This window comes from Punica granatum, chromosome 1, assembly GCF_007655135.1.
Source record: "Punica granatum isolate Tunisia-2019 chromosome 1, ASM765513v2, whole genome shotgun sequence".
Classification (NCBI taxonomy): domain Eukaryota; kingdom Viridiplantae; phylum Streptophyta; class Magnoliopsida; order Myrtales; family Lythraceae; genus Punica; species Punica granatum.
The window spans coordinates 861379-876434 of NC_045127.1; the positions used below are offsets into that span (position 1 = coordinate 861379).

Genomic DNA, 15056 nt, shown 5'->3' on the forward strand with positions numbered 1-15056 from the left:
ATGTGGTCATCCCTAACGTTAGCAAAGATTTGAATAAAGACTTATGTATGTGGAGATCCAAAGGCTGATCATATTGTTTGACCACGTAATATTCAATGACGGGCCTTTCTATTTTATAGTGTATATTTTCTTCTGTACTACGACAACAAATTGAAGAAGAAATTTTTTTTATTAAACATTTAGACTATGTTTAGGAGTGACGCATGTATTCATCTGACAATCAAGAAGTTTCAAATTCGATATTTTTTTGATAAGTTATAGGAATAACCGAAGATCAACAAGTTCGATATTCAAGTAAGACTACCTATGCCCTTTATTAGATAAAATGTTATTTTTCTATTATACTAGACTCATGAATCTCCTTTATAATTGTAGGAAAAAAAAAAACTTTCACTATCTCTCTCACGGGACTCCTCTCTCGTTCGCTCTTCATTTGGCCAGTCCTTTCGCAGGAAAATTGATTGATTTTAGTCCATTTCTTTATTAGGTCAATTTTTCCTTTTCGTGCGTTTAAAGTCATAAGTTTCCTAAATATCAAGATAACGATTTATTTTTTTACTTTAAGCTATACATACTTAATTATAAAAGCAAGTGTTATTTAATAGCACTGCTCTCTCTTGTACATAGCACGGGTTGGTTTCATATATTCTGTTGTCATTTTAGTTTTAATCATTTAATTTAGCATTGGACCAATTTTTTTTATTAAGAAAAAAAATAACATTTTCAATTATAAAATCAAAATCCGAATAAACCCTCAATAGAATTGGAGTAACTTTTGGTTAAAACTTAGAGTAATTTTTTGTTAAAGTTTGAAAAGTTCAATAGTAATTTTGCAACTATTAGTCACATTTAGATTGTCATGTATTATTTTAATTTATTCATTGATGAAGATTTAACATATTGTTTGGTTTAGAAATTGCAATACGATTTTATTTTCGCACTTTTCTAAAAGTATTGTTTATGAAATCCTATCATGACCAATCAGTTGTTCTTCTATGTTTTCTATCCTCTGCATCACATGTATTGGGTTTTCAGTTTCACATATTTTATATCATATTTCATTGAATAGTGATGACGATGGATACCGTGAGCGGCCCACATGATCCTAGGCTCAGGTCGCTCTGCCTGATCTTCCGGGTGACACCTGCAATAAAAGAGGATTACGGGTGTTCCCATCGTTCTTCCTGCGATATGCTTGAGTCAGTTCAAGTACCTCCCTATATATAATACCTGAGGGTGGCTGAGATAATGGGCCACGATGGATGCGGTGTTTGTGGATTATGAAAGGGGAAGATGCAGACTAGGCCAGCCCTTTCAGACAGTGAGCCCATTATTCACTTGAGAACGGCCCATCAGGTTGACACAACGTCGGGCGCTCTCAACATAAACTCAGCCCTTATGTCTCGTGCCAAATAAGAACAACAAAAGAAACTCAGCCATTATGTGAGTCCGTCCATGTTAACCGACATCATCCACGATTCAAAAATTTTAAGAATGCTTATTATATTGTCCCAGATAAATTATAGAGTTCTAATTCTAAATTCTCGAGCGCGGTAAATATTCTAATCATCATCCTTCGAGATCTTAAGATGATTTTTCTTCTATTGATTGCTTTTTCCAGTGCAGATGCTTTCTGTCATAACGAGTCGGTATTTGCTAAGTCGGTATTTTAACATCATTTGAACATTACATATTTTATGTCATTCCCCGTGCGTAGCACGCATACCTCTAGTCAAATTCTGAAGTCTGTCCACTCAGTTATGCCTACTTCTGTATAACATATACCGTGTCTCTGCTGTTGCTATGCCATAATCATCTTTCCATTTGTTCCCCGGGAGAACGGAATCCCATCAATCTTCGGGGACGATTTCTTGCCGGTGCACCGGCTGGAAAACAGAAAAAAAAGCCTCATTTAGAATGATGAACTTCAATTAAACGCATTAAGCGCTCAGCAAAGGGACCTGGAAAATGTCTTGGAACATCATAAAATTTTGCGTCTTACTTGGCCCACTTCTGTACTCGCCGCAGCTCATGGTCCTGACCTTCAGCTCTCCTCTGCTTGTAGTAAGCTTATCCAAGGTCTTGGCATCACAAACTTCCATCCTGCCTTCCATACTTCCCAAGTGCGGCGCCTTGTTCAGCTGATACATCAAACCACAATCAATTCTTCACCCTTCAGGCCATCAAAGTGTAGATAAAGCATTCATAAGGACTGAAGAGTGCACATACTCGACGAGATAGGCTGAGGGAGAGTCTTGGGGTCCAAGCTATCTCTTCGTACTTGGCAGCTTCCAATTCCTGAAGATGACGGGGAGAGAAAAACTTGGGCAGTATATGCTGCCTTCCGCTTATGAGGATGAAGAATGGGAAGAGAGGGGTGGGGGAGTAAGATTCCCGGGATTGGTATCCATGTAATTCCGAAGCAGAGGAGCAAGTACACAAACTGGAATAGCGTGAACGCCTCTATGTACTTGAAAGGCCCCAACTCAACAAATGAGGTATGCACTTGCTCAAGCACTCTATAAATTGCCAGACAACATAATGCAACCAATTCATCGATTATCGTTGTGATAATTGATAACTTGATAGATACGAGTTAATTTATGTACTTTTGGGCTATAAATCGATGCTAGGTCCTTGAATAAGTTGAGTTTAGTAGTTTATTGGTCAATTTTTAGTTTATTTCTATTTTCTAGGTTGTCAAGTATTTTCTCTCACTTCTATGTGATTAATTAGATTAGTCCTATGAATTTTGTGCGATTGATTGAGTTCTATTTTTGGATAGATATTTGCGGACCTAGGAGTGCTCGAGAGTTCCAGATCGACGAATGGACGTTTTTAAGAGAGGATGAGGATTATTTAGATGGACCGGGATTTGGCCCCATTATTCATCAAGAGCTACGGAAATTGTCTCGACTTGGCACCTAAGTTATTTTGAGAAGTTTCCGGAAGCGTGTGAACTCGAGGAAATTGGGTATGAAGGATGGAATATTTCAAAGACCAAGTTTGGAAGAGAAGATTACGTAGATATCTCTTGAGCTTGATTTTAGGAATTTAAACTCTAACAGATAGGAAACTAGATTTATAAAGTTTTTCATATTTTTTCCTATAAAAGCACAAATGGCCGTGAGCCTCAATGTGTGGACGGCAAAGAAGAGGAAAACACCATAGAGAAGAAGTCGACTTGAGTTTTGGGGAGTTTTCTCAATACTTTTGTGAATCTCTTTTGAATTTAATGTCTATGTTAAATTCGTCCGCGTGTTTTCTAATTCTTATGGGCTAATTCCATAAGCTAGGATTGCAATTGAACTTGCATGTAATTAATTTGATTATTTTCTTTTGATCTAATAAGTTTATGATTCTAATCTATTTAGTCTATCTCCGTGCTTAATGTTTACAATTGCCCGATCACCAATTGTATTGATTTCAATAGTTTAGATGAACTTGAATGGAGAATTCTAGATATAGATTAGGAGTAGACTAGCCTAAGATCGGCTTTGATAGATCGTTTCGGGGGTTGATTTGGGTTTACAGTTGATTTGTGAGTAGGATAAAAATATACCTATTCACCTTAAGAATTAAGAAAATATACCTATTCACCTTGCCGGGAATTTGTTTTATAAAATTTCTACTACTTTTGATACCAAACAACTTAATTGTTGAACAAGCTTTATATTATATTTTCGAGCATAAGCTAGTTTCCTTTCTTGAATTTTTGTAGGTACAATAATAAGATGTGGTCCAATGATGATGAGCCATCGATGGTGAGCATGATGATGAGACATATAGCTAAGGGTTACGCGGATTAGAGGAATCCACCTAGCTTCACGTGGCAAGATCAACAAGCAGTGTGGGCGAATTCATACGGATATGAATTGCAACAATGACACCCATTTCCAGAAGAAGAGCCAAGTATAGAGGAACGATTCAAGTATTACTTACAATCAATGTCAACTTTTTTAGAGGAATCCTAAGCTACATGCTGGGGAATTGAGAGACAAAGGGAGCGAAGGAAGGAATTATCAAAGTCACTATAACCACAGTGCAATGTGAACAACAATTTGAGGTACACACGACCACAAGCGTCAGCATTGTAAAACTCGAGGATGATGCCACATCGACTGAGGAAAAAGATCAAGAAGGACCCAATGCCATGCCACATGACGGTGCAAGCGATCTGGAAGATCCACCCGAGGATTTACCACTTCACGAGGATAATTTGAAGATATGAATTTTCTTGGAGTTCAAAAGTGGTTAGAACCTACACCACGTTTGCTAAGAACGATAAATCAAGATGGACTTCTAATTTTCTTTCAATTACCTAAATTGAAAAAAAATTATGTTACCAAGAAAGTAACAATTTAAAAATTGGGATGATTTGTGTAGATTTTTATTGCAGGCACTATATGAAGAACTGAAAGAAAGGGTTCGAAGATTAAGGAATGAGCTGAAGTGACAAACAAGGGAGTGGTGCTATCGTGCAATTCAAGAGAAACACCTACATAGATTCAAGGGAGTATTCAATCATTATTTTTATTTTGGTATTTTTGTACCGTTCTAAATTTAGGAGTCGGACTAATTTCACCATTGTTTTTAGTCTTTCTTTTCTTTTCCTTTTGTTTTGTAGAGCTTAGTTGTGTTAAAGAAAACATAGTGAGTTGATAAAGCCTAGGCCTCCAATTTGGAACCCAAGCCGCCATCCCTCACTTGGAAAGAAAAAAAAAATGTTCTTCCTTAAAAAAAATCTTCTTCTCCGACGATAAGTAAGTAGCACCAAGCAACATATTGAGGCTCCGACGAATCCATTCATGTGGAGATCCACCGGTGATGACGAGGGACTCGTCTCAGCGACCCTTGCCATTCGATGAGCCCCGACACCATGCACAAGTGCCAATCACAGAGCCCCCTGATCTCACATGCCAATCGAGCTATCTGCAACCACCAGCAGCCCTCGAGCTGTTTCACAGCCCCTAAGCTTGATTCTACTCTAATTAACGGGACAGTAACACAATTGATTAACTCCATCGCTGTGATTATGAGTAGTTTGGCGAATTTAGCTCCAAATTGGTTTTTCTAGCTGCTTTATGGAGATTGGCATCAGTGGGTTATGAAACTTTCTTCATACATAGTGAACTGAATTGGCTTAGATTTAGGAAGCGTCTAAACTGGTATAATTTGTGTGAACTAGGATGACACACTATGCCTGTCGAGGGGTTTATTAGAAAGAGGTTGAGTAGGAATAGCTGGGGCCTCGATTTGTTTATATATGTAAAGAGATTTGCATATAACAAGCCTGACAACTATGGAATTCGAACATGATATAGAGAGATGTTCTTGGGTACTTTTTATTCTCCACTCCAAGCTGATATTTTTAAACCTGTACTTTTAAATCCTAGTGTAAATTAAACCTGTACTTTTAATTTGATGATCCGGGTGAAACGTATTATGTGTCTTTTGATTTTACAATAATAGGGAGTTTCTTTTCAGGCAAATATATACCATCGAAGCCTCACTTTACTGCACAGAGGAGAAGATGGCTCTCATGTAACAACGAGATGCTTGATTATATCATTAGAAAGCCCCGTGGATTTCGATCAACTCATGTCCATTTGCATGATCTGGTAGGACCTCTTAATAATTCAAGCTGGTCTGGCAGATTGTTGTGGCGACTAGGGAGCTTGCGCGGTACAGTCAAAGATCAACATTATTGAACAATCGAGACATTGAATTACTCGGTCTTTCTTTCATTGTTTAATTATAAAAAATTACCGAGAGAACTAACATAATATTAAAAATAAGAAATGGAACGTCTTGTAGTGACATGCGTTATTGTATGAATTTCAAGAGGTTTTTTAAATTGATTCTTATAGTAGAACTTCCCGTGGTACTTTATTTAGTTTTTATTTTTTTTATTAAACCCTTACATCTCCTTACTAACTGAAAAAGAAAGCTGTACAAACAACAAACTCAACATTATGTTCGAAATGTAACGAAGTACCTAAAACAAACCAACTTCTCGTGCTTTCACAGAAAAAAAGAAGAAGAAGAGACCTACTCTTCACCCCCCCCCCCCCCCCCCCCCCCCCCCATGTCGAGATGTCCCGAAGTTCACTCCATCATGTGTGTGGCTTCTGTAGAACATACATATGACCTCCCTTACTATTGCCATAATAATCTTTCCATTAGTTCCACGGGAACATCGAAACCAAATTAATCTTCGGGGACGATTTCTTCAGGGCGCACCTGCTAAAAACCGGGAAAGAAAGGGAGTTTAAACACAATGAACACGGTTAGCCTTAATACATACTAGAAGAGAAAATGTCTTGGAGCATGAATAAATTTTGTATCTTACGTGGTCACTTCTGTGCTCGCTGAAGCTCGAAGTCCTAACCTTCAGCTCTCCTCTGCTTGTTGTAAGCTCATCCAAAGTCTCGGCATCACAAACTTGCATCCTGCCTTCCATACCGCCCAATTCAGGCGCCTCATTCTCCTGATACATTAGATCACAATAATTTTTCACCTTTCAAGCCATGAAAGCGTAGAAGCACTCTTGAATCAAGGGACTGAAGGGGAATTAATGTGAGAATGTTCATGCATACTCGATGAGATAGGCTGAGGGAGAGTTCTGGGGTCCTTGCTATCTCTTCATATTCGGCAGCGTCCAATTCCTGAAGATGGTAGGGAGAGAATAGCCTGGGCAGCCCATGCTGCCTTATGGCTATGAGGATGAAGAATGGGAGGGGGAATAGGATTCCTGCGATTGGAATCCACGTGATCCCGAAGCACAGGAGCAAGTACACGAACTGGAGTAGTGTGAATGCTGCTATGTACTTGAAAGGCACTGATTCAATGAACGAGGCATGCGCTCGCTCGAACACCCTATAAATTGCCAGACCTTGTCATGCAACCAGTCGACTTTCAAAGTGATCGCACAAAACTAACGTATGAACCAACTCAAAGGGCCGATTAGCCCATGAATATAGCCACAAACAACTATATATTCTCCTGTGACTAAAGGTTAAATAAGAAGAGTGCAATCTTACTTGTAGCGACGTGCAGGAGTGATGAAGACAAAGAGCATACGTTCCCATAATTGGTTTCCGGGGAGGCTGTCGATTGCCATATAAGCAAAATATCCCCAGAGAACTGATGTTGGGATGAGCTTAATGACTGGGATAGCACATACAGATGCTGCCACCAGGAGCGACTGCAGCAGATTGCTCACTCTTTGCTCATTCACTCGAACAGGCAAGTGGTCATCTATGTGAATCGTGGGATCAGATGTTACTTTTTCTGCTTGGTCCTTTTCGGATTTGGTAACTGCCTCCTTCAGATCTTCTAGCTCCTTAACTAGAGGAGAAGTCTGTAGTATGGCATATGAACATTAAACTGAATGACCTTAAGAAATATAACCATTTCTGAGAAAGTGTTAAAGGCGATTTCAAGGGTGAGTGATGGAATGGAACTTACAACAGGAGTGTCTTCGATCTCTATGAAAACATCTTGCATCTTGTCATATATCTCCGAGTTGCTAGCTTTCTGCTTAATACTCTCCTTCACGCTCTTTACCATTTTCCTTCTAATAAACTGTAACCGAAAAAATCCTCATTTCGGGACAATAAGATGACTTGGAGAATGGTCTCATGCAACTTTTTAACAAATTGGATTTACAGTAGTTAGCTAGGTTACTGACCTGCCTCTTTAGAGTTGCAAGGCTCTTAGTGTGCATGGGAGACTGCGGGAGGACACCATTCGATGGGGGCAACCCAACCAACCCGCAAAGCAAAGTCTGATACAGTTTTATATTACTGGTTGGGTCTAGCCATTTAATTTACGAAGATTCTTACATACCATGAATCCAAGGATTAAGATATCATAGTGATAAGCAGTCGGCTTCTTCAGATTGAACTCCTTCTGTTGTGCTAGCTGCGACGCCACGCTGTGGTCGAAGAAGTAGAGCCCAGCGATCATCAAAGCAGGAATGAAGGCCGCCAAGATATATGTTGGTGGGACCCTGCTCATATCCTAAAATAAAAAATTTCTATTTTAACTTCTTCGGTCGAAGAACCGAGAAGAAATTGATCATTTCATGAAGATCTGGTTACTTTAATCACAGTCCAATGGTGATATGAAGCAGAATCCCACAGCAACGGGCTATACAGCCTCCGCGGAACACCAGAAGCAACTTTACTGGGCATGCTAAAGGAAAGCGCTGTCCAAGCTATTACCATTAGCGGTACCCCGTAATCTGCAGTGAAGCTTCTGAGGCTACCTATAGAAAACCAGACAACAAAGAAAAGACCTTGTTACCGTACGCCCAATCTACCTTTTTAGATTTAAATGCAACTCGATGAGAGATTATGAACCTGTTCCATATAACCAAGATCTCGCCTTCCTGCTCTTCAAGGCAGTGTAAAGAAGGCCAAAGGTGAATATTATCCCTAAGAGTCCATTTGTGTAAAGCCACTGGAACTGATACTTCTCCAGGTTCAGGTCTTCGGCTTCAGGGACCTTAAACTCGCTCACGACTCCCTGCCATTGCACACATTATTTTGATCAAAGATAGAGATATAGAATTAAGCCTGAGTATAAGTCGTTTCTTGGGCAGAATTGGAGTGCACCTTGATGGCCTCTTGAATAAAGAGTACAGTGATCAACATCCCGAAAAGCTCTCCCGCAACTCTTGTGAATCGGTTGATTATGTCACAGGCATTGAATATTGCAAGCAAAAATAGCATCAGAGCAGTCCAAACGCACACCCTGCAATCATAACTACCAAATCAGTTGAATAGATTCTTGAATCTACTTGGCTATACATGTAGTCACTTCTTAATTTTCGGTGAAACATTCTCCGTTACAATTTTTAATATTTTTATTTCATTTACATCTTCTTCTCCCATATCTTGGAAAAGTAGCTAGAAATGATATGACGATAGTACTAGGTCCACAGGCCTCCATTATAATAAAAAAAAAAGCAAAAAGAGCTGACGATAAGCAGGAAAATCTTGATCACCAAACCATTTAATTTTCAAAGAGAGATTGGTGTTCAATCTAAATTACCATCCTGCCCAAGCCATGTATAGGTCCTGCCCCAAGTCCTCCCTTCCTTTGGCAAAGTTGTAAAGATAAGTGTACATGATGATGGTGGGTTCTGCAACTCCGAGTATTAGAAGTGGCTGTCCACCGAATATGGCGTGTATGATGCCACATATGGCGGTAGATGCCAATGTTTCAACAGCACTCAAGCTTCCATCTGTGAACAGCAAAAAGCATCTTTTACAACAGTTCATGAAACTAGAAGGCTGCATTTATTTGTCGGCAGTAGGATAGAACTGCATGCTTGGTTTCCATAAATAATCTTAAAGTCGATCGATCTCTAACCAGCTTTCTGATTCCTGGCATCTGCACACGATTGATCTCCATGTCCACTGTTCTTTGTTTCATTTCCTCTTAAGATATATCAAATACGAAATCAAGTTTTTGCGAACACGAACTTAGTAAGGTTGAAATAACAACTGATTTTCCATGTTCGATTATGTTACGGTTCCCTAAGTATGCTAACACAGAGAGTTGATGAGTTACCTGTATCTCTACTGAGCTGCTCACCGAAGGCAATAACTGGGAGTGCAGAGGCAAAGAAAATATATGCTGTTGGGGCCAAAATCCTGACAAAAAATTTAAACAAGCAGGAACTTTAAGATAAATATGGAGCGATATTTGCAGTTCAAGGAGTATAATTATTTCAACAATATATAGATACCCAATTCCTGAATGAAGACCCGAGATCCAATCTTCCTTGTAGCACGACACTCGACCTCTGAAATCCACCGCTATTCCTCGAAATGGAGATTTGATGCTCTCCATCTCTGATGCAAGTAAAATATCCAACATTGAATTATTTTCTGCATATCCTTGCTAGAACCGATGGCAAAGGAAGGAAAAATAAAAGCTATATATCCAAGTGATATCGCGGTAGCCAGTGTATATCGGACAATTGATCAAGATGACTCCAAAGCTTGATCAGGATATAATAGACTATGTATGGAGGAGAAAGAAACGTAATTAAACAATAAATAGCTATACGGAAGAAGGCATGAATAAACAGATTATATCATCACATTAAGCTACAGTAGTAAGAACGAAAAACACCCATATAATACATATAACCCGACTCGTGTCGTGGAGCTATTGGGAATGGCAGTGTTACCTGAAAAGTTCTGGGCCTCAGAATCTGTTGGGCGGGAAACAAGGCAAATGCACTGTTGTTCAAGTTGTTCAGGAAGACGAAGGGCAGGGACATTCATGGAGGACTTAAATAGGACCAGGCGCGTCAGAACCAGACATTCCGGAAATGTTGATTTGCTGGTCTGGTCCAATCTCACTCTCTCGCGTGAGAGTGGGGCCCACATAGCGAGACTAAATTTCCTGCACAATTATTAAAAGAAATCAACATTGGGCTCTTGCCCCGTTAGTTCTCTTACCGAAAAAGATATCAATATGAGCTGGTGTCGGTTTAAGTATGCATTACTTATTCCTCTTAATTAATGTCTCGACATTCAGTTTGAAATTTTACGAATGGAAAAAAAAATTTGCACTTGAAGAGTTTTACCCACGATAGTTGACCCAGTTCGAACTGAATTAGTTGAGAATTATTAAACTTCATAAAAATATATAATATAGACCAAAAAGGAATGAAAATAATCCATTTTACGAGAGCTTTATCTCAAGAGCTTTTCCGATTCAATTCTGAATTATTCGAGATCATTGAATTTCAGAATATTAAATAGTATATAAAAAAATTAAAATAATAGTTAGTGAATCGAAAAATTTACGTTTCGAGAATTGCAGCCGTTAATGAGTTAATCTTACTCGAATATGAATCAATTAGAAATACACAAGTGTATCAATATAGTCTGAACCTGAATTGATCGGAGTGGCAGATTTCTTTCAACCAAAAGAAAATTAGAATACGTGTTCCGCCAGTGACTCGACAGATTCCTCAACGGATTCTTGGGTTGAAAAGGCAGCTTTCTTAAACCAAACTTCCCCTCTTTGTCCTCTTCCTTGCCCAGGTACGAGGAATCGGTCCATTTATTTATATAATATATTTTGTGGTTCACATATAAAATTGTATGCAAGTTGGCAAGCATCTTGATGTGTTTTATGTTTATGGTGCACTACTTATATTGATTACGTGCCATATAAATAGCATAAATTTTTTTTTTCCAAATCACAGTTTCTTGACGTTTATGACACCTGACGATATATATTGTACAAACTGATTGAAACCCACCTGGCTAGATATAAAACATATGCAAAGGGGTTAACACTATTCCCTCCAAAAAGGGGGTTAATTTTTTTTAAAAAAAATCGATACTTTCCTATCTGTTTCCTAAATATTGCCAAATCAAAAGTTATTAGAAATTAAAGTACGTATTTTAAAAATTATTTAATTTGAAGCCAATTGCTTATTTCCCGTCAAGTTTTTCGTTTTTCATTCATTCACTAGTTTCCCATTAATTCTTTAAAAAGATAAAATCAAAACAAATGAAAAATACGCAGTAACAAAAGGAACAGGCGGAGGTCAGCGGGGACAAGATATAATTTTCTTCAAGCATCTTTATTTTTATTTATTTCTTCATATAATTTTCTCATTTTTGTGTTTTTTAAAAAACTTAAAAAATAATATTTTTCTAATGAAAAGGTCAACGGAAATTGAAAATGGCCATGAACAAGACAATTCTGAAAATTCTTATTTTAAATTTTAATATTTATTATTTTTAGGAAAGAAAGTAAAGTTTTTTTTAAAAAAATTGAAATTAACGGGGAAAAGGCTTAATGTGAGTGCTCAGGAACAATATATATATCTATTGGCCAACTAATTTGACTTCAAATATATTTCAACCTCAGAAGAAGATTCTAGATATCTATATGTAAAAAGTAAATAGGTCGGTATAGCATAAAGTTTATTGATGCCATCATGTAATTGATGGAAAACACGCATATATATATATATATATATATAAAAGCTTATTATACCCAATGAGTTGTATGAATTTTATAAAAAAATTATATTATAAAATTTAAATATAAAAATAATAATTGGTATAGATTTATAGTCCATGTTAATATGTAAATGTTATAGTGTATAAACTTTAATGTGATAAATTCATATTCATGATCGAAAAATATAAATTAAAAGTTCTTTAAGGATGGAATTCATGTAAAATATATGCATATTATTGCAATTATCAATTAATTTGAAAGAATTTGATTTTAAATTTGAATATTTTTGGGTCAAATCGTTCGTCTTAATTGATGAAAAAATGATACTCTTAGAGCTTATCAAAACATTTTAAAACTTCATAATTATGTTATTTATTATAACTGATGTTTCACGAATTAATTTTCTTAAATTTGAATACTTTTAGATAAAATGACCCAATCATTTGAATGAAAAATTTGCTTAATTAAGTTTTTATGAGCTTAGTTATAATTCTTAAAATTTTTAAATTGATTTTGAGTTTATATGATTATAAATGATAATTTATATTCTCAATATGGATATATTTATTCATTAATAATATGACGTGAAAATTTGAAATATTCTTTCATGCATCATTGAATATTTTTTTATGTTCATATTTTATTATTAATTATAATATTAACTATCATCATTTAATTTTTATATTGTATATTAACAATATGAATTAGTAATCGATTTATTATTTATTTATTAGAGTGTTATCAACTATATATATATATATGTATTTGGATTTTAGTAAAAATTAATGAAAAATATATATGATGTCATCATTTAATTACCGAGACATGTATATAGGCGAAACGTGTATTATATACATAGCTAAACCAAAAAACAAATGTTGATATTCTTATCTTCTTCACCAGCCACAAATAGTTTTCTATTTCTTTGACTTTTGACTACCTGCTATAGCTCATCTATCTAACTGATGTTTTATTATCTATTATTATTATAATGGAGAAAGACACGTGATGATATTACATTAAATGAAATATTTTTACTCAATAACAAGTAACAACCATTGAATTAGAATTATAAATCTATTATACATATATAATTAACTTTCATATTTTTTTTATTCGTCGCTCTCCTTCTCTCTTCTCTCGCTATTTCTCTCTTCCCTCTCTTCTGCCTTCGATTGAATGCCACGTATGTTTTATATTGTTTCTAAATCAACTTAATTAATTAATTATTATGTGAATTTTATTTATTGATTAATTTTCAAAATATATACGTTGGTTGATGATCTACGCTAGATCAATATAATTTTTCTTTTGATTGTAGATTTTTTCCCATCGCAAGTGCTAAATCATTTAAAATCAATTTATATTGGTAAAAACTTATTTTAATTTACTAGCAGTTTAAGTAATGTTCTTTCATTTGTGATGTTAAAAATGTCCTTATGTTTTTAATGAAACGCAAGCGAGATTATGCCAACATGTCGATTGAAGCTATTTCGCTTAGGTATTGACTTAGTGGTGACAACAATACGCTTTTAATGAGTTACAAACTTGTACTACAAGCAAAATTTGCCCACTTAATAAGGCTTATTCCAATTACAATTATTGAAAATTCAAATTAAGTTTAGTAATATTAGCTTTTAACGTATCAAAATATTACTTAGGATAAACTTTTGAAAAATCTAGGTCAGCTACACAATTCACGATATATAATTAGTTTTAGTTATAATCTATATTAATTATTACACCAAGTATTATAATAAATAAAAAATTGATGAAATTTTTCGATCCGCGGCATCATTCGAATCTCCGCCCAAATTAAATAATATCACTAAGTAACATAAATATGACTTGCTAGCTTAGAGTCTCGAGCCTCTGGTGGGGGTTGGCTGGTAGCCAGCGGGGACCGTAGTGACTATGTACGGCCATGTCATATGTCCAGTGCCGGCATTTCTATCTATGTTGGTTTTGGCCTGGCCAGACAGGACGTCAAAAGAACATGGCATGCGCGTTGACTGTGACGCGGAAGTTTGTGTCTCAATCACACGTAGGTTCAAAGAATTTTCATCTCTCTCGTCGTCTGATGATGCTCACTTGCTGATTTTTCTACATTCATTATGATTTCTTCTTTGTTTATTTAAGCAAATCAAGACATCACTAATAATATGATAAAATTAACTAGCCACACGTTTATATCATTCGGGTGGACAATGTTCGAGAGTCTTCTATATTGTCTGCACCCGTTATTATATATTCTTTTTAATTATAACATGTATGGTAGGTCGATGATGGTTTCTAATTAAGTACTAACAATAACAAATGGACGTAAACATGTCCCAGAGGAAGGAAGAGAGATTCTGGAAGAAATACAATGTATGGTTTGAGGTTTGAAAAAGTTATATCATTGTTCATACTGATAAATTGTGGACTATCTTCTATCTGCAGTACTCCTCCCTGGCTAGTCTCTGCTCTTATTCTCGTGTTGAGGCGATCGATAGAGTAGAGGGGTTTTCTTTCAGTCTCCAATTCGTTCTCGTATGTTTAGTGCCATGTTCATGCACGTATATATCTTCTTGTCCATTACGTGAAGTATTGAGACACGCACACATAAAAGTCAAATTAATAAAATTAATATAGTGGTAATTAATAATTATCATGAAGTTCCCATTACAATAATCCCATATATCAAGAAAGAGACAAAAAGGTGAAAACCCATATATTGGTTTTTATTTTGGGGAGAACTATGTGTGTGTATATATATATATATTATTCGCTCCAATTGTTTATTTCTCAAGGGAAAAAAAAGAAGAATTAATGTAGGAAGAGTGATATCAACTACTCCGTCCCTTTTCGTTGACAAATAGGAAATTCCGAACTCAAGAAGTCAGAGCTCAGCAACTCCTCTAGTCAAAGGTGCCCTACGGGGAGGGAGAGGTTGACTTCTTCTCTTTCTTATTAGAATCTAACGTTTTTCAGGCCTAGAGGAATTAGGGACACGGGCAGACTGCCAGAGCTTCTCTAGCTAACAGCTGCTTCTAGGCTGAGAGCTCTAA

At 36.3% G+C, this 15056-nt stretch overlaps 1 protein-coding gene across 1 annotated transcript; it reads right to left on the minus strand.

Moving 5' to 3' along the window:
• Window positions 1–6070: 6070 nt before the first annotated feature.
• On the minus strand, window positions 6071–10368 carry LOC116193862 (boron transporter 4-like). Its single transcript, XM_031522609.1, has 14 exons — window positions 10208–10368; window positions 9761–9866; window positions 9583–9665; window positions 9061–9253; window positions 8622–8760; window positions 8367–8532; window positions 8106–8272; window positions 7852–8025; window positions 7694–7789; window positions 7471–7587; window positions 7044–7363; window positions 6600–6879; window positions 6353–6490; window positions 6071–6246 (listed from the first exon to the last, which is right to left on the minus strand). The coding sequence occupies exons 1-14, from the start codon at window positions 10302–10304 to the stop codon at window positions 6211–6213; spliced, it is 2112 nt and encodes a 703-aa protein (XP_031378469.1). The 5' UTR covers window positions 10305–10368; the 3' UTR covers window positions 6071–6210.
• Window positions 10369–15056: the final 4688 nt, after the last annotated feature.

Bases quoted from the DNA above. Each gene is read 5' to 3' on its own strand.
- LOC116193862 (XM_031522609.1), bottom strand. From the start codon at position 10,304: ATGAATGTCCCTGCCCTTCGTCTTCCTGAACAACTTGAACAACAGTGC. The intron at 9,867-10,207 runs GTAACACTGCCA...TACTTGCATCAG, and splicing joins TGAGGCCCAGAACTTTTCAG to AGATGGAGAGCATCAAATCT. The intron at 8,533-8,621 runs GTGCACTCCAAT...GTGCAATGGCAG, and splicing joins TTATTCAAGAGGCCATCAAG to GGAGTCGTGAGCGAGTTTAA.